Source organism: Dermacentor silvarum, chromosome 8 (assembly GCF_013339745.2).
Source record: "Dermacentor silvarum isolate Dsil-2018 chromosome 8, BIME_Dsil_1.4, whole genome shotgun sequence".
In the NCBI taxonomy this organism is placed as follows: domain Eukaryota; kingdom Metazoa; phylum Arthropoda; class Arachnida; order Ixodida; family Ixodidae; genus Dermacentor; species Dermacentor silvarum.
Window position 1 is genome coordinate 20,796,258 of NC_051161.1, and position 23,059 is coordinate 20,819,316.

The 23,059-nt window shown below is 45.8% G+C and overlaps 1 protein-coding gene across 4 annotated transcripts; it reads left to right on the forward strand.

The window, feature by feature from the left end:
• The first annotated feature begins 1,826 nt into the window (after positions 1-1,826).
• Positions 1,827-22,593, forward strand: LOC119460767 (uncharacterized). 4 transcript variants are annotated; one of them, XM_049673222.1, is made up of 7 exons: positions 1,827-1,951; positions 9,861-9,947; positions 13,864-13,963; positions 17,677-17,777; positions 19,095-19,202; positions 19,308-19,361; positions 19,475-22,593. In XM_049673222.1, the coding sequence occupies exons 2-7, from the start codon at positions 9,876-9,878 to the stop codon at positions 19,724-19,726; spliced, it is 687 nt and encodes a 228-aa protein (XP_049529179.1). In that variant the 5' UTR covers positions 1,827-1,951; positions 9,861-9,875; the 3' UTR covers positions 19,727-22,593. The 4 variants fall into 4 exon arrangements, with proteins under 4 accessions (XP_049529179.1, XP_049529178.1, XP_049529180.1 ...); XM_049673221.1 differs by having other exon boundaries at positions 1,873-2,011; XM_037721854.2 differs by lacking the exon at positions 1,827-1,951 and adding an exon at positions 2,953-3,218.
• Positions 22,594-23,059: the final 466 nt, after the last annotated feature.

Here is a 23,059-nt window from a genome sequence, read left to right on the forward strand (position 1 = left end):
ATAATCACGACCATAGATAGATAGATCATGAGGGTTTTACGTGCCAAAACCACCAGCTGATTATGAGGCACGCCGTAGTGTTCCCGGGGACTCCGGATTAATTTGGACCACCTGGGGTTCTTTAACGTGCACCTAAATCTAAGTACACGGGTGTTTTCGCATTTCGCCCCCATCGAAATGCGGCCGCCGTGTCCGGGATTCCTCGAACTCGTGCTCAGCAGCCCAACACCATAGCCACTGAGCAACCACGGCGGGTAATCACGACCATACCTGGTACAGTACAAGAATCAAGCATCCGTTTGAAGCTTGAAAGTCGAAATAATCGCGCCGTTGGTTCTGAGCGATAGGATCTGGTAAATCATTTCACTGCGTTCTGAACGATATTACACGTTACATGTGTCACGTTCTCCTGCTCTTTTCCCGTTATTCCAAAGCTCTTATGTAGAAGTCAAACAATGGGAGGTTTTCAGGCGAGTGCGTGGCCAGGTGAGTGCGGCTTTTACCCGCCTCCGCCTTTCCCCTACATAGATGCAGATAAATACATTATTTGGGTATAGAGGAACAGGTAGCTGGATTACAGCTTTCTCCCATCTGTTGACAACATCGGACATTTCCATGCGCACAACTCATCGCAGACGCAGTAAAGTCATTAAGACTGCTTACAGGCCTGGAATAAGGGTGCCCGACACCGCGTGTTCGCAGGCACTGGCGTATAAGCACCCCTATACAGTAGAAGGCGGCGTGACATTCTTTGTAAATTTAGATGCTCGCTTCTTCTAATTTCTAACCTGCAGGACTCAGCGAGAAGCAGCGAAAGTGTGGCATATATACAAACACTCCTTGCTTGAAAGCTTTTCGAAATCCAAGGGGAGTGAAAAATTTGTATTTGTCATCGGAATCATATTTAATTTATCCCATGTGCTGTTATTACACAGTTACATAATTAAGGAGGTCCCAGAGTCGTATACTGAATTGGGACCTCCTGTATCTAGTAGACGTTCAAAGTAGTCAACATGATAAACGCTGCAGCTACTACCCACTTATCTTTTGAAACACAGATTCGCCGTTGGACAGCAGCAAAGAGTGTCATTGCACTGCTTACATTTTGCTCATTACTTTTGCATGCTTCCACGTCGTGATCTCGGCGTTTTCTTCTTTTTTTCATCCTCCTCCATTTTCTCTTTATTTCTCTCTTTCCCCTCCTCCGATGCAGTTTAGCAGGCTAGTGCTTTGCTCAGGTCAACATTTATTTTATTTATTTGTTTTATTTATACACACCGCAGCTCCGATGTGGCAAATTATTGCCCGAGTGCGAAAACCATGACATATGTGCAGATAACAAAAAAATTGCCAATAGCAATGGAAGAACATCTCCAGGCAGAACATTCCAACGTTCTATAGTTAAAGGTGAAAAAGAACTTTGTTTATGCATGTCGGTTTTAGGCTGAAATGTTAAAGGTTTAGATAGCGAGAGCTACGGGTACGTGAAAGTTCAGCGAACTTTATGTATTTATCTACGCGGGTACAGTGTGACGAGTTAGTTAGGGTATGCAGACACTTTAAGCTTTCATTGTGGCGATGTGTTGACAATGGGGTCATGTTCAGACTATAGAAAGGTTAAAAGAAGGTGAAAATTTCCTGTCGTATACGACATTTAAACGTACTGTTTTATTCTGTATGGACTTAATCTCGTTAACATATCATTTTTGATATATCTGCTTTGCCATTGTCGAAAAATAAAAATGCGTGAACTGTGTAGAGGTGAGAGTGAGAATGAAGATAACTGCGGTCCGGGCATGGTGCCCGCTACTGCGCTTATCCTGTCATTTAGCGATGCTGCAAGGAACGGTTGTCTTAGGAGCTTTTCATTATCTTCGGCGACCGCATCCGCAGCACTCAGGAACCGGCGACTATCACGCGGAGACCGTGTTTATGGCAACCATTCATCGAGGTAACGTAAACAAGCTGTCGGCATCTCTGGACGCTTCCGTCAAATTTCTCCAAGCATCAAGTAGGTTTTCATTTGAAAACTCCCACCTTGAACGAATACGAGTAGTCAGCGTTCTGGCCAGAATTATGTGATGTGACCGAAACACTGCATACTAAGGGAACGCTGCGGAGAACCGCGAACATGTTTCGCGGGACGGGAAAACCTTTTAGAATGCGCGCCAGTTTTGGAAGTCTATATGCCTGCTCAAGCAATGGATACCAGTGCATTTGCAACAACAAACCATTACGGAAAGCCGCAGCTCGTGTTTTCTGTTTGCCCGAAAATTTTCATACTGAGCAAGGTAACTCAAATCAACCTTTTCTTTTCGGATAACATTACTCATCTTTTTATTGTGGTCAGTTGCATTGTTTGCTGTGGAGACTGAAATATTGCGCACTTCGCCAAACGCGAGTCATCATCTGTCGCTATGTGGCGTAGCATGTTATAGCTGTTGGCATTTTTACCAATCCTTGCCGTCAGATATACTATATGCGGTTATCACGACAGACATTATTAACACTGGGTGTTTTGGGGCGGGACATTTCGGCGGGAGAAATCGCAAACGATCACCAAGACGCGTGTGCTGGATGAAGAAAAATACGCAAGGCCGTTTGTGCGTCACGGACTGCTTTAGCGTTTTAGCCAAGAACTTTGAGTTCAGTATACTTGTTGCCCCACAATTTCGCTAAACTGCGCTGCTGGTGACGATGATAATGATGTTGATTATGATTATTATGATGATGTTGATATGGCATCATCGCAAGCAGGTGGTTCAGGTGACAGCGATTTTCTTTTTTTGCGGTCATCGCTTCTAGTTTAATTTCGCGAAGGACAAAAGCCGATGATCACGACGATGGTCGAGCGGACGAGGATGTACGCGGCCATTGTGTGGGCAGTCTCGGCGGCGCCCTGGCCTCTGTGAGGCGGCCGCGCGCCCGACCGAACTGCGCGGACGTGGAGGCTCGCACGCAGCTGCTCGAGAGTGCGCGTCCTGGGCAGCAGCGCCGAACCGTGCGCAGCAGCTGGCAGCTGCGTCTTGAAGGAAACGCCGCACCTAACAAGTGCTCCGCCTGCCGACGCTGCTTTCCGCCGGCGGTGAACGACGACGAATCTGCCGACGCTGCCGCGGCGCCCGCTGAATCAAAGCCAAGAAGGAATCGCACCGTGTCGCATCGTTTGTGCCTTGACCTTTCAGATCATCATCGAAGCGTCACCACACTGCTGCCTCGTGAGTGTCAGCGCGTGCCAAATATGCGCTCGGTTCTTGCAGATTAGCTTGGTTACTGAGCGGATACAACCGTTGCGATCGTTCGCGAGCGAGGGATGAGCTTAGCTCGCGCGCTACCGCTGAGCCGGCAGACCGCTGAACCGAATGTGAATCAGTATAGTTCAGGTCGGAGGCATAAGCTTCGTGAACTCCGTTTGAACAAGGAACAAAATGAAGAGCAGATTTATAGAATATGCGATCTCTGCTGGAAGGCGAAATTTTCTTGATGACACTGGGCTTCGAGGTGTGATTTTCAGTGTGATTTAATCAGAAATGGCGCAACAAGGCATGGAAAGAACAGAGCCCCCTCGCGAGAACAGCAATGGCGAAATATCAGTTGACGACTACGTTCAAAGCATATGCATGCAAGGGGAAAATGAGTGGAAGAATTGCTCAGTCATTTCTCATAGCTATACAACGCTATACCTTGTGGTGCGGTTGGTTTTAACTTCAGAGTTTAGACAACTGTGGATTTAAAAGACGTGGCGTGTTTTATTCCTTGGTTTTGTAAGATATCGCGTGATTCGTATAACCGCGGCTGCCCATCACGGAAAGCATCAGCTAGGTACTTGCAATGAAGCTGTCGCGAGAACATGATGAACTGGTTCAACTTTGTTGCGACAGTCTTGTGATGAGTCAACTTTGAAGAAAACAAGCTGCAAGAAAGTGCGACTCGCAGAGTGTAGAGAAGCGCATGGCTGTCAAGTGAAAGGGCGCGTCTCTGTGAACTTTAGAAACGTTCTCCTGTTGAACCTGAGCCGAAAAAAAAAATATTTTGTGGGCGCGTTAGGAATATGTGTAGCAATCTGAGTGACGCACTTCCAGTTATGATTGTTAAATGTTGCCACTCGACGCTATACACTTAGCCGACGATGGTTAGCACAGACACCCCACTGTGTCGAAAAAGCAAGCAAGAAAGAAAAATTCTCATATGTGGCCAGCATAAAAAGAAAGGATCACAGACAAGGTTAAATTTTTTATTAAGAATTAAATCCTAAGGTTTTACGTGCCAGAACCACGATCTGATTATTAGGCACGCCGTAGTGAGGGACTCCGGATTAATTTGGACCACCTGGGGTTCTTTAACGTGCACCCAATGCACAGGTGTTCTTGCATTTCGCCCCCATCAAAATGCGGCCACCGCGATTTGAGCCCGCGGCTTAGTGCTTAGAAGCGCTAACGCACGCAAACCACTAAGCAACCATGGCAGATCTTTAATTTCTTTTTTTTTTTTTTGTCTTCGTCTTCGCTATGTTACGCGATCTTGCCTTCGTTGTGTATGTTTCTTATCAGTTGGTCGTCTTACTTAATTGTTTCCGATGGTACACCATGCTTTACTTTTGATTTTTTACACCTACTTAAATGCAGCCTGAGCCTCACGATGATTTTGTGTTCAACACAAAACTTGGCTGCAACTCAAGAAATTCTTTGACATGTGCACGAAGATATGTAAGACGACAGAGTAAGGGCAAGACAGACGCGTATAGTGAAGCGCGTCATAACAATACAACGAGAGCTGGTACATGTACCTAAATCTTGTTACGAAATAAGCAAGTCTGTTCTTGTCTCAGACACTGCCGTGTATGGCATTGCTCATCCTGTCACTGTGTCCGTCTATAGATCTATATACACCCTTTCCTCACCACCGGATTCGCCATCAACAGGAGAGCGTCTACACTGGCGACATCCGTTTGAAGCGACAAGGCTTTTCTTCGTGACATCCCGCTCCCCCCTTATCTCAATTCTTATCCTCGCACCAACACCCCCATATATAAAAAGTAGCGCCATTCTTAGATCTTGCCGCCACCGCGCTCTCCCCGGCGTTTCCTCCTTGCCGCCTCCTGTCGCCGCAACCTCCTCCGCTCCCCCATTGGTCAATCCGTGTCACGTGGGAGCACGCGTTGCGCTTTTGTATATTTTTTTCTTTCCAGCGCGCTCCGACTGCCATTCTCGGGCCTGTGCGACGAAAGTGCTGTACCTACAAACGGATCAAACGTGTCAGGGACAAGAACTTTGTTGTGATGGCATGCTGCTGCACCTTAAGTTGCCACAACCGACAATGCGAGTGCAAAAGGCTTTTTTTGTTTTTCATCCGGCGTGCGCAAACGCTTGCTGCGCACTATGATATTTGCGCCGTCTCGCATCGTCGCGTTGCTACTTCCAAAACGGCATTATTAAGACCAGTTACTGACTGACGAAGCAAAATCGCGCCTCAAAAACTTCTCCGCAGGGCGCGATCGAAGTTTTCCTCGGATTTCCTCTGGTAGCGCGTTAGCTGCCAGGGCAGGCCCGACACAGGCGGCGCCACTGTCGATATCGCGCCTCGATCGCGCTGGTCGCGCCGAGCGCGATAGTGGAACGGAGGAGGAGGGAAGTGGAAAGTTAAACCCGGGCGCGGGAGCAAATCACGGCCGCGGCGGCCGCAATTTCCATGGGGGCGAAATGCGAAACCGCCCGTGTACCCTGTATTGACTGCAGGTTAAAGAATTCCATGTGTTCAAAAATTATATTCGTTGTAATGTTCTTACCTTTGGCACGCTTTTCCGGTTACCCTCTTCCGGTTAACCATCCTCGGTTCATATTCTTTCTCTCTCGAATCATGTACTGAAAAAAATTGTCAACGTCCAAGAATATTTTCGACACCATGTCGCGACCTACTTCTTGAGGGAAGAATTTTTTTCTATTTATTACTGTATAGTACGGGGAAAATCATCCGTCTGCGCCATGCGCAGCAGCAGAGTGTTGTTTTCAAAAGCATGTATTCCAAGAATACTAAAGGGCGACCGCGGTTTCCTAAACAGGAGGAGCAATGAGAGCGTCATGGACGGTATACTTAAGTTCGTTCAAGCAACATGAAGCAATGAAACAGGAAAATAAGCTTCATAAAGCGAAGGCAACATCATCGCGGTCCTTCACTTTTCGCTGCATTTTCAATGAGTTGCGTTGTTAGAATAGCCTTTAAAGTCTATTTAAGTTCTGACGATAGGTCAAAAAGCATGACTGTCATGGCGCTGGAGCAGAAAGACTGGGCTCTTAGTGCCGCGTACACAGCGAGCTGCAGAATGACACACAAAGAGCACGAAAATATGACATATGTAGTGTTCTGTATCATAGTGTAACGGCAATTACAGCCAGAAAAACCTATGACAATGGCAAGAAAATAGGAAAGAAAAATAGCAAGAAAAGCGAGAATTGTGCGGCACATGCGATTGCAAACCTCGGCGATCCGTTCAAGAAAAAAATTAAGCGACTAAATGGCAGCTACCTATCTAGAAATTACACTTACTCTGGCTTTTTTTTTTCCTTTTTTTTTCTGAAAATGTAAACAGGTCAAGATTGTTCTATGACGTCAAATGAATCAGGCTTATCATCCAACAAAGTAGGGACCTGCATGACGATTTAATAACTGAGGGCCGCATAGTTTATTCTGGCTTTTGTCTTAACGAAATTCCTAGTTCTTAATGTGTAATTGGGCATAGTATTAGTGTATACAGGCAGGGTGCCCCAGCTATCACGCAGCACGATTTTAAAAAAGAGGAACGGCGTTATGTGAAGCAAACCTATAGTGCGTATTGTTTCCAATATAGTGGAGTGTATAGCTGCCAGTAATTTTTCCGTTACTGAGATTTAATTAGCTAATTGTAATTAATTATCTAACTTGAGAAGTACTGTCCTAATTGTCAAAGTGTCAATGAGAAAATTGTAGAGCAGCATGAAAAACTCCGAATATAGCTTTCTGTTGCTCAGTACGTGCTACATAAAAGTGTTTTTCCGAGCGTGAAACAAGCCCGCGAATACACGCAAAATGCCTCGAGGGACCTGTCGCGCGGCAATTCTGCGTGTATTCGTGGGCTTCTTTCGTGCTCGGAAAAACAAATTTATGTAGCACGTATTGAGCAACAGAAAGCTGCATCTGGAGTTCTTCATGTTGCTCTACAATTTTCTCATTGACACTTTGATAATTAGGACAGTACTTCTCGAGTTAGATAATTAATTACAATTAGCTAATTAAATCTCAGTAACGAAAAAATTACTGGCGGCTACTCCACTGTACTGGAAACAATACGCACTAGGTTTGCTTCGCGTAACGCCGTTCCTCTTTTTTTAAATCGTGCTGCGTGATAGCTGGGACACAAGAAAAAAAATCTCGGATTCACACTAAAGTTTGGCGCGGAACAGACAGGGCGATCTTATTTAGGGATTGCGGTGGTGATGGTAGTGATGACAGTAGTAGTAACTAGGATATAATTAAAGTAATGACGAAAAACCCTATGAGCAAACGTTTGGCAGTCAGCGAGAAGAATGGGAACCGAGGGACTCGATTTTTTTCTGTCACAATCGTATGTACTGAAAACAAGGAAAGCATGTGGGAAATTACCTGTGGTTCTTAATCGAAGTGTAGAAATGATAGGGCAATGGAAAATGAGAGCGGACGAAAAACGCAACTTGCCGCCGGTGGAGGCTGAACCCACTACCTGCGCATTACGCGTGTGATGCTGCCTCTGGTAACTTTCTTGGTATTTGCGTATGCGTCCTAGATCTTTAGACATTAGAGTTGAGGCGCATACCGGTTGCAGATCACTTAACCCTGACAATAACTTGAGGTTCCAACTCCCTAAATATAACGAGAAAGTCGTTATATTTAGGGAGTTTTAGTCACCTTAGCAACTGCCTTTCTGGGGTCTTCGCGACCTTTAGTTACCTTTTTATACATTTCTAATGATGTAAATGGCCACTGCATGAATTGCTCTGACTCAAGGGACCTTGGCTAAGTTCAATTCCTCTCCCTCATTTTATCCCAATCGGATATATGCGCTTCCATTTGTCGCTACTTCTGAATAGCTTGCTTACTAGTACTGAGCCACCTGAGTGCATCAGAGCTGCTTTTCTATAGCCAAAGCAGAATCTTGAGATCTGCTAGCGCTTTAGACAGTCGGTGGTTTTCTGTAGTAGTAAGTGGTTCGTGGGGAAAGGGAAAGGTTGGCGCTATCTTCTGCAGCCCTTGAGGGAGCACGGCTCAGCACCAGTTTTCTGTTCTCACACTCCGATCGTTGTGGACTCGCCACCGCAGGAGGTAATGATGTGAAGCAACATATTGTATATGTGGTAAGGAAGACGTCTAGGAACAATTAAAACATAAAACGAAGACAACATTCTGAGCAAATCACCATCATCATTGCTTAGCGAATTTTCGGAAAGAAAAATGTGTTTTTGATCGCAACCGGTCGACTTCACCAAACCCCTCTCTCGCTCTTTTTATTGCCCGTGTTCCTTACCCCCAGTGTGGGGTAGCAAACCGAACGCATCATCTATTCGGCCTCCCCGTCTTTCCTCTTTTGTTCTCTCTCTCTCTCCACTTCGCTTTCCACCTTTTTTTTTTTTTTTTTTTTCAAGCTCACATCTCTTTTACCGCCGATACCCTGCTCCGTACACATTTAGCGGGTATGTATGCATATACTGCTCTACACATGACTGGAGAGAGCGAATCGGGGCCGCCAGCTTTTTTTTTTTTTTTTTTTTTGCCCGTCGCCTGCGTGTGTTCCGTTGCACACACGGGGTCCCGACCGACGGTGGCAGCTGCTTCTCATCACCTGCACAAGTGGCCGCGGCTGCTCGCGTTTAAAGCGACGAACGCATTCGGGGCGCAGCGACCGCTCACTGAAGTTTCATTGCCCGCCGAAGCGCAGCAGCGCATCTTGGTTTCGCTTGCTGTACCGCGTGGCGCCGCAGTGCAGTTCCAAGGTATATACGTATAACCGTTTCCTTGCTGTGTGCGCTGTGTACATGTGCACTTCTATATTGCACTCCTGTTCAATACGACGTTTGCTACGCGCACTGACGTCCACTTGCCTGCCGATACGAAGCGAATGACCTTTTTCTAAAACCGCGCCGCTTAGCGTCAGAGTGACTTTGGAGATTCAGTGTTTTGAATGAAGCATAAAAGCAAGGGGGGGAAAAAAAGGTAAACGAAAGCGATAAATTGGACGACGCGTTCTTTCGTGTACATCTTCTCGCTATGTTATTTTAAAGAATGCAAATAGACCAACTCTTTCGGCAGCTAGTATTATTGAAGAACAGAATAGCATTATCGATCTTCCTTCTCCACTCATCTTTCATATTTTGCGTGCCGTGCACGTTTATGCCACCTTTCCCTTGCTTCTTCTGAGGCGCCTTTGGTGCCGCTCGATATAAGTGCTCGTTGATAAAGTTCGTTTGGGAATCAAAGGAAAAAGTTGGAGTCTTTCCTTCTCTTTAATAAAGTTTGTTTTTCGTTCGATCATTTAGTTCCGAAAAAAATTTAGTTCGCCTACTCTAGGAAAAATAACGTCACAGATATATAGTAGGTGCATCACGTTGTGGTCAAATTCTAGGACCATCCTTGCGCTGCTATATAGAAAGTCATATCCGTCCTAGAATTTTCCCGACGACGTGATCGAGTGTAAGCGCAGTGCACCGATAGCTGGTGTCCTTGATCATAGTTGTGATAAAACAACTACATTTAGCAAATGTATTAACAAAGGTCAGTCTCTGTGAAAAAGAAGAGTGTTTTCCAGTTTCCCTACGTGTTTGGACCGCGCGACAAGCTTTTCTTCTTCGCTTCAGGGTGAAGCAGAGAAGATGACTCCCAGGACGGGCTTCTTCAAGTGCTCTCTTCAGAGAGGCACTCGCTACGCAGCTGCCATAACACTGGTGAGTTCTATCAACAGCATGATCACATACGTCACGGGGCGTTTACAACCTGGGCCGATCGCCCTGAAGGATACCAAAGAGATACACGTAATCAGTTTAGACTGATAAAGTATTCTGTCAAAACACTATTTTCGTTAATTTTGGTGTAATAGGCATGGTTACCATGGTTACCAGATCACTCCAACCACAGATCGCCAAATTCGGCCTTCGTAATAGCCCCGCAGTAGCCAAAGAGCGAAAACATTAAGTAGCTCATAAGTAGGCAAATTTCTTTTTTTTTTTGTGACGTGATTCTAGGTATATTAAGTTGTTTTCCTTAAGGAAATAGTACACATTAGTTTCTTTCATGGAACGTACGAGGCCGAGATTTCACTAGAGGCTTGCGCTATGGCCACTTAATAAGCCCCCAAGAAGGCGCTAAATCAAGTTTCCTGTTCTTGCACAGGAGTATTTGTTAATTCAGGGTTACTCGCCCCGATGTTTTATTGTGGCATTATCCGGCAGTCTCAAGGAGGAACTTGAAATACATGCGCATATATGTGTACACAAGATGTCATGTCTCACTCTTTCCCTGTGCTCGCACTCGCAGCACTAGTTCAAGAAGTGCAACAATGCAGGCTCGCAGGCAAATTTGTGATAAGGTAGAGGAGGACTTCGTGAGAAATGCAGTCTCTTACTTCTCTAAAAAATAAATAAAGAAAGCTTGAAAAAAAAACGCACACAAACAGCGTCACTCAATAAACGTGCTGAGCAATGGTATGCATTCAGCATAGTTATAACTAATGACAATTTTACAAAACACAACGCAACACAATACAAAAAACAATACAATAGATTACAAGACACAATGCAGTGCAGTAGATGGCAGCTGCACCTCAGAAACAAGAATGTTAACAAACTGGCAAATGCAACTTTGCTGAATTATCCGCAAAGCAAGGTACATAGTGATTGGCAGGCCCACTTATGGTTTGCTACATTTTTGCTGCCGCCGAATTTGGTATGCGATGGACAACTTCAAACGATCATCCGGACTAAAAGGATGATCCACCCCCTCATCAGCGTAGCTTATGTAGTGACTCTATAGGGCATCCGAGCTGAAAGAGTGGAGGATTAGTTCTCAGAAGGAAATGTAGCCCAAATACAGCCACATAGCCAAAAGGAAACTTTTGACGCCAACTCGCTATTATTAGCCTATTCTGGTAACCCTGGATTAGATTGATTGTTAGAAGAAGAAATGCAAGTTAGAGTTCTATTTTACTTTTTTTTATCTCTCTAATGTCTCACTAAGGCACAGCTTGGTATGTCCTAAGGCATTGTATCTATATTTTCCTATGTGTTGTTGATAATGTTTTGTGTGTGCTAAACTTCACCTCAGTACATATGTGCACTACGTGAAGCGCCGATAAAGGGGCGGGAAGAGAAAGACAGGTGTAGAGGGGAAAATGGGAGCGTGGCGATTTCGTTTAGAAAGGAGCACCATATTTTAAAAACAAAGAACACATAGCGACACCGACACTGAAGGGCGCTGTGCACAGGAAAAATTACAGCGCTAGCACAACACATCCAATAAATAAAGGCCTCACAACAGGAGTTTGTACAAATTAATTTCCGCAATATTCACGATAAGGCGACGAGAAGCGCACCATTCCATAGATGGCACGAGCCGAACTTACGATAACATGTATGGTGTTACATTTAAAACGAAGAAATGAAAAATCGAAACGAGAAGACAACATCGCGTGCCAAGTAACTGGCAGCGATGAGACGAATCCATCCGATTTGCATTGCTAGGGGAAAAGATCTGCTATGAGCTATGAACTCTACCGCGAACACATGCCAATAAAATGGCGGAAATGACTTAATGAAAGCTTGGGAAAAGAGAACTAGGCATATTGCAGGTTCGCGGGCAATACTGGCAGTTTTACTAGAATGTAAGCAAACACAAAGTTACCCGTGAAAGCGACTTTCAGAGATTCAAGTTGCAGACGTTCCTTAAATGCGAGAGGGTTGCATTAGCACGAAATGTTTTGGCCACACGGAACAACACGATGCCGCGTGGTTCAGTGCAGAAACTATTTCACAAGAACAGGTCATCAAAGTTTTGTTATGCAAATTAACACCGAGACGCACATTTGCTTTGTGCTTGGGGACCGACAAAAGATGAGCAAGGAACATGCCCCAAGTGTTCGGACAACGTCAGATGCTCGACACCTGCTTTGGATGTGTCCTCGGAACGCGGGTGATCATACTTAAGACTTAAGACTTAAGAAACTACGACCTTTGGGTGATGGACAACAAGATTGCAAAGAAACTGCTGCAGTTCTTGCACGATGCAGAGTTGGAAGCTTTTATTTAAGGTTTCTTTTATTCTTTATGCCTTACGGCAAATCCTGCCGAATGAAAAAAAAAATTTAATGTCCCTTGATATTGCTTCTCTTGATAATGCGATATTCCTTGAAAAGGTAAGTGCGCGCGTGACACTCTATTTTGCGCCAGTCAGAAGTTGTATGCGTATGAATTGCATGCTCCCAAAGCAATTACTTAACATATTGAATCACAAGAACAACCGCAGTGTAATGGCATGGGCGTCTCAAGGTGTAGTGGTTACCTCACTCTCCTAGCTGTCATGGGAATAACACAGCTTTGGCAGGCCATGGGTCAGCGGTGGCAGGTCTGTATGCACACCGGGGCGCCGGGTTCAGTGATCCCGGCAGACGTTCGCTCGCGTAACTTGTTTCGCCCGCAGCTGTTCAGAACAAAACGTGGTAGTGCAGATACAGCGGGGTTGTTTGGGATCTGAATCTGCCCGTTGAAAAACTAATCGCGGGCCCCGACGACAACGCCAGTCTGTGGCATGCTTTTCAGTTGTTTAATAAATATGGAATGTTAGGTTATGTATAGCCATTATGTCTAACCATTGGTAACTATTTTTACGTCTAAGCGAGAACGTCTCATAGACGTCGAATACCAAAGCAGAAATTTGGGGAGTTGGTATAGGTTTACGATATTTAGGTGTATAACGCGAAAAAGACGAAGCACAACGGGAAGAAGGAGCAGTGATGGTTTATTTCTCTTTCTTCCACTTGCTTTCCGTCTTAGCGCTACTGTTAAACGTAGATGTCTAATATACGTAACTGGAAACGTTGACATTGAGTTACTGCCGCTCGGGTTTGCAAAAGTTCTTCGTTGCGCCCATTTCGTTTTGCTTTCCTCTTCAACACATGGGGCAGCACAATTCACGAAATGCTCAGCTCAAGATGAGTGGAATTGTTTCTGACCCTTAACTTGGTGGTTCCACCGTTCTTCAATAAGCTTTAAGTAAATAAACTGTTCGCATCCACATAAGCCAGTTCTACTTTTTAACTTAGAATATAACTTGTGCTTGGTGCAAAGTATAGCCTCAGTTGCCTTTAGTCGCGCCACAAAACCCGACTGAACAAGCAAGTGAACCAAGCAACCAAAGTTGCATCTCTGCTCCCCCAGGACAACCAGAGAGCTTCTTTCGGCTGTAGGCAAACGACCAACCATTCATGAGATAAAATGATTCAAGACTTAGTTTGACATCAGCTGTCATCTGCAGAGAAAGCAATTACAGTATGCATGGATTTGACTCTGGAAGACATCTGATTTTTGATTGGCCTTCTCTGATTGCGTGGGGATCAGGTGGTCTGTGCGCCCGCTCATTTCTTTTGTTCATCTCCTTTTTGTCACTTCTCCTTCCCTCAGTCGAAGGTAGCCCATTGGGCCCGACCGTGGCTAACTTCGACGTCTTTCTTTAACTGTCTTCTCTCTCTCGTCGAGACAATAACGTGAATTATAGTTAATCAGGCGAAGCAGATATACGCTGTCTTCGCGCCAGTGAACCACCTTCGCGGCGAATCACTTGACCCGATGTTCTCTGTTGGCCTCGTTTCAGTTCTCGACGAGCCTGCTGTTCGTTACCTACATGATCTCTCTGTACCGCCAGCACGGCTTCCTCGAATCTATCAACAGGTCCCTGGGATTCGACGTGACACGTGAGCGCTCGACCCACTTTTGCCACTTGCGCGCCGGTGTATCGCTCGAGCGTGCATGCTCACAGGATTGGTCGTGCGATGGTGCACCGCAAACGTCGACGCGTCTTTTATCTCTGTTTTGCCAGTCGTGTATACGTGGGCTACAATTTCCCGAGCGAAATATACCGCCGACTGGTAAACTCGGAAATGCGTGTGCATTCGCTGAATGGGGTTGAGGTCGTTTTGAGCGTACCCGAGGACGCGGTTAAGAACAGCGCTGCCACGCACACGCCGGCAAGCCTCTGCTCGTTTTCTTCACGGCCCCCTTCCGGTAGTGTAGTTAAAACACGTAGCCGACAAATAGTACACAAACATTTAACGTGGTCTTTGAAGGCACCTTCACTCTTGACTCAAAGTACAGTTTTTTTTTTGTTTTTTTTTTTGGCTCCGACATTTTACATTTTCTCACTGCACTCGCTACAGATCAACGGCATCTGTAGACAACAAAACGCTTGGAGACTCACAGGGTCAGAAGAAAGTTTAGTGAGAGGAAAGGGCGGAAGGGAACTCGAAGGGAACTGAAATTATGAACTTCAGGAGTACATTCTTGTAAACAATTTAGAACCCATGGAGGAAAGACGATATACGAAAATGTGACACACAACACAACTTCTTCACTCGTCTTTCCTGCGCTTGAAGTTGCTTACGAGATCGAAATACCAGCTAGCCCAACTCCCCATCCTCAGGAGTACATACTTTTGGGCTATAGATGGTCTGATGCCGATATAGGGACCTTATGTAGCGCTTGAGTGATCTCAGATTTGTGTCCTCCTTAAATTAATTGGTGACTTTTGACGTCCCGAAAATGTATACAGTGGCTAATGAGGAACGCCGTATAGTGAAGGCGTCCGTACTAACTTTAACCACCTGGTATTACTTAACTTGGACACAAATCAAAGCATATGAATGTTTGTTTGCATTTAACCTCCATCGAAATGCGGCCGCAGTGAATGTCTGCCTCACTGAGGTGATATATGGTCTCAGTACCTGAAAGTATGACCGCATTACATGAAAGGGAAAGGGTATTTAAGGACAATAGAGCTCGCAGGTGTGTGGTTCATTGTCGAGCTTGGGAAGATCAAAAACGCGCAATTAAGGCTTCCTTACACAAATTTACGCGAGGTAACGCCGAATATCCGCTGAAATTTTCAAAGCGAAAACGTGCCTATTGTAATATTTAGCTCCCAGCAGGAGTATTGTATATTCTAGCCGCGTCTCCCAAAACATTTACTTGACGTACAATATTATAAGAGATCCAAAATAAAGAAGGGGGCAAGCAGATGAGGTAGCACACTGTGGTGTAAAAGTTTCAAAAAACAGGGATAAAGTGCCTCAAAAAAGCTGCCCTGCGTTTCGATAGGTGGACCTATCTTTGTCTAATGCCTTTAACAAAGATAAGTCCACCTATCTAAACGTAGGCCAGCCTTTATGAGACGCTTTATTGCTTTTTATGTAACACTTATACCGCAATACGATGGGAGAGTAACCGTGCGTCTATACAGGAACTAATTATCTCACTTTGCTCTCAAGGGAATGATTGACTGGCAGATAACGGCAGCTTTCGCACTTTTACCCACACCTTGCGGATTCCCGCAGAACTCATTTGGTCCCTGACTGGGATAAGCGTCGCCGCTTGCCTGCCAGCTTTCCCTTTTGAATCCATGGACCCGCTAGATTGACGTCATGGTGTGGCCCTTGCGCCATAAAACACCACACATCATCATTGACGTCATGGTCCAGAAATTCTAAGCTTCGGAATGTCTGGACGTTGGTCGAACGGTAGATATATGTGCTCAGAATGGTATAAGTGGAACCCGGATAGATCGAATTCCCACATATAACGAATTATTGTGCATAACGAACACCAGTAAAATCCCCCTTGGAAATTTTTGTAAAAATTTTTATATTGCATATCGAATTACCTATATATCGAACTTTCTTGTGATGCCTTTCAGATTCGATATATTCGGGTTCGACTTACATATAAAGTCCGCGTAACAGCCGTGATGACGATCGACTAGCCATGTGTGATCTGCACTTTACACTTTTACAGCGAAGCTATTTAAGCCAGCCGTAATTTGTGGTTCGTATCAAGAAACTATGAAGAAATAAAAGGAAGTAAACTTTCTCGCCTAGGCGGGATTCGAACCCTCGTACCCCCGGTCCCAAGGCGAGCGTCGTAACCACTAGGCTATACAGCCTTTTTTTTCCTTTATTGCATGGAATTATTAGGAATCATTAGTAGTTATATGCGAAAATTAGTTGCGTTACATTTATACATGCATGAAAAACAAATTCACACACGCTAGGCAGTCCAATGAAAGTTCAAAAATTGGGCAAACATGCACAATACAGCCACGCTTGCAGAGCATGCATTTATGCGAACCATATAATTGCGTTCGAGCGTCGTCGTCTTCGTCCACAGCTGGCGCGTTCGCACGCTCGTGCTCTGCGAGGTGAAGATGGATGGATGGAGAAAACTTTATTTCGTCAAAAGGCATGTGTGGACGATTCCGTGTTAGATGGCCACCAACCCATGGTTGACGGCGACTTGGGTGAAGAGGTTTTGCGCGCTGTGAGAGCGACAGAGAGAGAGAGAGAGAGAGACGCATTCACGGAGCAGGTCTGCTGCAACGTGGTGTCGGCATTGCAACGCGCAGTGACGGACGCGTAAGTTCGAGACGCGCGAAAAGAAATTTTCCTCATCATGAGTAATAAGATGAAAAGTTCGCGCGCACTTACGGAAAATGCTGGGCTACAATCGCCCAGCTTCGCTGTTTCAAGCGTTGCGCGGCCGAGTGCAAGGTTAAGCGTTTTCTGTCTGGCTCTCATCTTCATTTTTTTTTCGGCAATAAATCAATGAACAAGTTGTTTTTGCTGTTCCCGCATAAGAATAAAAAGAAAAAGGAAGCAGGCAAGCTGGTCATTATTAGCTGTTATTTTTAATTCATTATTCAGAAGAAATCCTGAGAGAGCAGAAGCAGCAAAATATCTTAGAGGTGTGTTTTTACACAGAGAAACTAAAGTAAGAAGAGAAAAAAAGAGGGGGGTGGAAGCAGTTCGGCCTCATTTTTTCCGCTATAATAATAAATATTACCCGCCGTGGTTGCTCAGTGCCTATGGTGTTGGGCTGCTGAGCATGAGGCCGCGGGATCGAATCCCGGCCACGGCGGCCGCATTTCGATGGGGGCGAAATGCGAAAACAACCGTGTACTTAGATTTAGGTGCACGTTTTATGTGGACTCCGGTCAAAATTTCCGGAGTCCCCCACTACGGCGTGCCTCATAATCAGATGGTGGTTTTGGCACGTAAAACCCCATAATTTAATTTTTTTAATAATAAATATTTTTATGCTCCGAAGAAGTGCAGACTAGAACTGGATGTTTATAAGTCTGCTAAGTCGTATTGAAACAAGAAAACAGCGCGAAAGAGAAGTATATTTACCGTCCTAGTTTCTTTCTTCGTTCTTTCTCTATAAAGCATTTCTTCTTCTACACCTCAAATGAAAACAGTGTGCTGAAAGATTAATCTACCAGCACAAGTATATATACCGATTCACTGTTTCTTTTTAGTGTGGAACATTTAACGTTTCACTACTCACCTTTTGTCACAAGGTATGCGCCTAGCAAGAACTTGCACGGCGCCTCCCTATATATGTTCCCATGCCTGTGCAGCCGCTTCGCCAGTCGTGGAGTTCATGGCCATGTTGGGCTTCGGCCTGATCCTGCTCTTCGAGATGATGTCCTCCTGGCTGGCCATCAAGGCAACCACACTGGTGCGTCAACTGTGCCACTTTTTCTCATGACTGTCTCGCTACCTCACATGTTTGCCAAAGCGCCCTCTCCAATCATCGTGTCACGTCTACAATGATAAACTGTTAAAAAAAATCAAAGTATATCTTACACGACACCAAAGGTAGTGTTCTCTGCTCCAAAAAAAAAAAAGGGTGGGTGAGCTCGAAACAGTGGTCAAAAAATACTGCAAGTTGTTAGTTATGTGCTCCATCCGAATTAGAGAGAAGCACGTCCATGATTTGAGTCCTACATAGCTGTATACATGCACGCACACTTTGACACTCATTTTCTGCTTCAAAAGTAGCAGGTCAAGTGAAAATAAGTCGTGGGTTCACTTCTTGTTGGAAAACTTTGCAGCGTTTCAAGAACAGTTAACCTTAATTGCGGAGTAACGTTCTACGCGCCGTCAGGCGCCATTGGACTAGATGTAATCGAGGTAGGCCAATATCCTGCATGCGCCATTCTTCCGGTGTTATCTGCCTGCGCTTCTTCCACGAAGTTGGCCGTGTCTTGCAGGAAGCTTCTGGGAAATAATTACCTTTTGATGTTTATGCAAAGCAGAAAATCGCAGAAAATAAACAGAAAGGGCTTATTACCCACGCCCAATATGGCGTGGGTAATATCTCGGACTTTTACGGTAATTCTTTTACTAAACCTCAGTAAAGAGCGTGAAGAGCCGCCGTTTACTGTTCGGCGCAGATGCGAAAGATGTGTTGATGCAATCCATGGGTGATTAAATCGCCGTTATTGTACATGCCGTCTGAATGGCTTTCTTAAAACATCAATGGAGCTCACAGCACACAGTGCGATGGCAAGAAATGCGCTCGAATACGGTGCGTTGTTTTATTTTTCAATTTTATGGGATTTTCGTCATGGTTAATGAGAAACTGTGGAGTACTCGCTATTGCATATTTGTTCACCGCGCTCTTGCGTTCTGGCGGCAATGGTGGCTGCTTTGCCGGCTCCATGAACTACGTACCTATGGAGCCAAAATTGAATGACAGGTGAAACGATTAACCCGCCGCGGTGGCTTAGACGCCATGTTGTTGCGCTGTTAAGCACGAGGTCGCGGGATCAAATCCCAGTCGCGGCGGCCGCATTTCGATGGGCGCGAAATGCAAAAATGCCCGTGTCCCGTGCATTGGGGGCACGTTAAAGATCCCCTGGTGGTCAAAATTGATCCGGAGTTCCCCACTACGGCGTGCCTCATAATCAAATCGTGGTTTTGACACGCAAAACCCCAGAATTCAATTCAGTTCAGGTGAATGACTTTCGCGTTTTCGGCTGCTTTTCTGCAGGAAAGTCGCTGGCTCCTGTTACCCTTCATAGGACTCACAACTTGCGGCATCGTGTCGCCAGCACTCATGTCGGCAGTTATCGTGCTCTCCTGTCGCCGCTATGAGACCGTGAGTTCAATTAGCAGGTTCTCTCATAGCGTTTATACTATATGCTCTCGTAACTCAGTTTTTCGAAGTTTATTTCTCTTACAATGTTGCATCTTCTTGTTCTAGGCGCCGTTACCCCTCAACACCCTAATACCGGTTTTGTTCATCGTCTTGACTAGGGTAAGTTGCTCCTTTGCGTGTCTCGTTTTCTCGGTTAAAGGGCTGCGAGTGTTCTATTGTAGATGCAGTTCACTTTATACTTTTTCTCACATTCCTAATCACGTGTCCCGCAGACATACTTCCTGTTGGTGACCGTGTCCTACTACCGCGAGCTCCAGGAACGCGAGTCGCGCCAGGAGGAGACCCTGCCGTCAGTGGCGTCCCAGGTACCGCAGCTGCACATCGACGACCTGCCAGCGCACAAGCGGCTGCCGCCCTTCCTGCTCGACTACCTGCAGAAGCCTCCTCCATACGAAGGATACGACGACGAGGCACGCGTGCAGGAAGACCCCAAGAGTGGAATTGGCATGCGCCTGTACATGTGAACATGCATGGTCGAAGCGCTTGTAGCTGCATCTCGTCCTTGCCATACGGAAGAGAAGACAGACGATGACTTTGTGTACGCGAAATTTTGTACATAGCTCCAAGGTACAGCGCTTGATCTCATCGTGTGACACGCCCAGAACTGTCTTCGAGCAAACCTGCGTCAGACCGGACTTCCCATCCAGATGGAGGAAATGCCAAAAAGAAGCAAGCACCACAATTGAGTGCGATGTTATCACTATACCGTCTGTCCCATGCAGCTAACGCTAGCCAAGCTATTCAAATAAGAAAAAAAAAAGATTAAGAAGTCACGCTGCGAGGTACGATTATAAGACCTAGGATTTCAGTCGTTAGAGGTATGACGACCGAAAACCGTAGACCTTAAAACCGTATCTTGCACACCGTTTTTTTTAATATCTTTTTTTTTCTTTGAACAGCTTGGCTAACGTTAGCTGGGACACCTTATAGATGATGTGCTTATGTTGGATCATATATTATTTCATTCGATAAAGCTGGTTCAGTGGAAAATAGCAGCGAAATACAGCACCCGGGAGAAGTTCGTCATTTGAAAAACCCTCCTGTGGTACGCTGCTTGACATGGTTCAACAATGGTCATTCCTGACACCGCAGCTACAATATGCACTACGTACAAGTGCCGAACGCGGAACGGAACGCTTTATTCATGTGCATGCATATGTTGCCCAACATGAATTTTGGGTCAGGTTTGCTCGAAGAGTTCCAGGTTCGCACAGGGGCATCTGGTTGTGTTTGTCGCCTTTCTCAACTGGGCACTGACGACAGCAGAATTCATCATGTTCGCGTTTTGTCTTCTTGATGTCTTGCTATGTATGGTAACCATATGCATCGTATTTCTGACGCCTTTTGAACGAAGCGTCACCACGCGTCGACGCGTCTGTTTTACGCTGTACGCCGACATCGCTATGATCATGCACAACCGGACCGTGTTAGTTGCGAATATGGTTTTAAAGCGGACCCATATGGTATGCATTCCGGCCATAGCGGTAGCATGTAGTACTATAGTATTACCGCGCGACGCGCATACGCTGACGTCGGAAATACGTTGCGTGTCGTCGCCGTTTTAGTTCTGTTTTTTCTCCTTCAACTCATCCATCAGTGGGGGCCATCACTGGGTTAGGTCAACGAATCAGAAATTAAGAAATTGACTACCGCCTTTGTCCTCCATGCAAAGGCTCGCCCCTGTGGTATATTTAGCTGTTTGCGGTGCACAACAGGCGATTCTCCTGTGCTCGCTTTCTTTACGTTCCTCCTTTCTGTTTGCGAAAGTCTGCTAGTGATTAGGAAGCACTATGACAAGAAGTTATCTAAGAGCTTTAGCTGTTCGCCTACCTACCCTTATTTTTTTAGTGCGTGCTTCTCCTTGAATCTGGAGGGGAGCGGAGTAGTGATTACTGGGTGAAATCAGCCGTAACTATCATCTCACTCTATAGTAAAACCTTAACTGCGGTATATAAATCGGGGAGAGTAGGGAAAATGAGAAAAGGGCGGCTGGAGTTACGAACATGGCCAGCTCGATGGCAGGGTGAAAGCAGACGGGAGGAGTGGATATTCGTCCAGCACTGTCTTTCAATGTGGGTACACGCGTACCATCCGTGCGGACCTCTTCAGTCCGCAGTCGGCACGGATCGGCTGAAGAGGTCTCTATCTACCGTGAAGTCAAGGGCGACCTGGAATGCCCTGCTGCGCATCTTGCGGCGTTTATTTCTCCACCTATCTCGCTCCGTTCTCTATTTTACCGCAGCAGCATGGTCACGTGTTCGTCGCGTGGTGTGGCCGCATGTCGCTTTGTATACACGCGGTGCACGTGGTGCGCCAATATAAAAGGAAACACCGAATCAGCGATCAAAGCGGTTAACTTTCCTTGAGTATGCTCACGATGAGAAAAAAAAAAGTTGCATGAGCGGGATTCCTCAACAGGTGAACGAAATAACAAATAGCAGTGAGTGAGGTTTTGACCTGCACGGCTTCAAGAATCGCTGTTTCAAGGCAGATGAAGTGTTCCCTTTCATATTGGCGGAGCGCGTACCTTCATTCGCTTGTGTTGCACATTGCACTCCTACACACCTGTGGCGTGGTTACAAAGACAGCTGATCGGCTATCAAGTGCCGCCATCGTCAGCGCTCAGACATATCAGAAAAGTCCAACATTCATTTTGTTCTTGCCGCGGGATTGAACTGAGCAGTCGAGAGCGGCAAACTCTTGTCACAAAATTACGTTTTGACCTTCTCGATGCCGTTTTGGCACATTACATTGATCGCACTCTCTCACATTCTCATTTATTGACGCCTTGGCATGGCAGTTTCTTTCGATCGTTAGGAACGGCAAGGCAGCGTGAACGCAATGGCCAAAGCTATGGAATACCTGCAACTCTTGTTATCGTGTTTGTGTTGTTCCGCTGCGCCTAATGTCCGACGAAATAGCCCTGACGGTGGATATCACTAATCTGCTGCGCACGTGCAACTATGAAGAACTGATACCGCGTGAAAAATTGAGAAATGGGGCTAAAGTTCTTTATTTCCCCCCCCCCTTTTTTTTTTTAATCGCCACTGCAGTCAAACATTGCTCCTGCAGGCTGTTAGGACACACATGTCCGATTTGACAAATACTTCAAAATGCCCTCCCCGAGAAAATAGGAAACGAAAAAAGAAACGAAGAAAAAAGAAGAACGCTATTCCCCACTTGTTTACTTAACACGAGAGCTCTTCCTTTCTGTCTTCATCACAAAACTCTTGGTCGAAGCAACACTCTCTTTCTCTACGCATTTCACGCATGCGCGGTGTACACATCGGACGTGGCTGTCTAAAAAGGAGTGGAATAAAGGCCCCGGCCAGAAACGTTGGTAGATCCTTGTCATTTATTTAAGGGGTGCCTACGTGCGAAACGTCCGTACAACTATCTTCTTCTTTCTAGGGTTTTACGTGCCAAAACCAGTTCTGATTATGAGGCACGCCGTAGTGGAGGGCTCCGGATTAATTTTGACCACCTGGGGTTCTTTAACGTGCACTACAACTCAAGCACACGGGCGCTCTTGCATTTCGCCTCCATCGAAATGCGGCCGCCGCGGCCGGGATTCGATCCCGCAACCACGTGCTCAGCAGCGCAACGCCCTAGCTGACTGAGCTACCGTGGCGGGTCTACAACTATCAGGATGGCAGTTCGTATAGCAACTTTGTTGAACAGGCGAAGGAAGATTTCGTCAGTACTGGCAGGGCCAGTTATGGCCAGTTATGGCGTGTTCTAATGCAAGCTCGAATGGCACAATGATGATAAGCTAAAGCAACATGAAAGCAAAGCCC

Coding starts and splice junctions, on each gene's coding strand:
- LOC119460767 (XM_049673222.1), top strand. CDS start 9,876: ATGACTCCCAGGACGGGCTTCTTCAAGTGCTCTCTTCAGAGAGGCACT. Junction 13,964..17,676: donor CCTGGGATTCGACGTGACAC/GTGAGCGCTCGA, acceptor ATGCCTGTGCAG/CCGCTTCGCCAGTCGTGGAG. Junction 19,203..19,307: donor CCTGTCGCCGCTATGAGACC/GTGAGTTCAATT, acceptor TTCTTGTTCTAG/GCGCCGTTACCCCTCAACAC.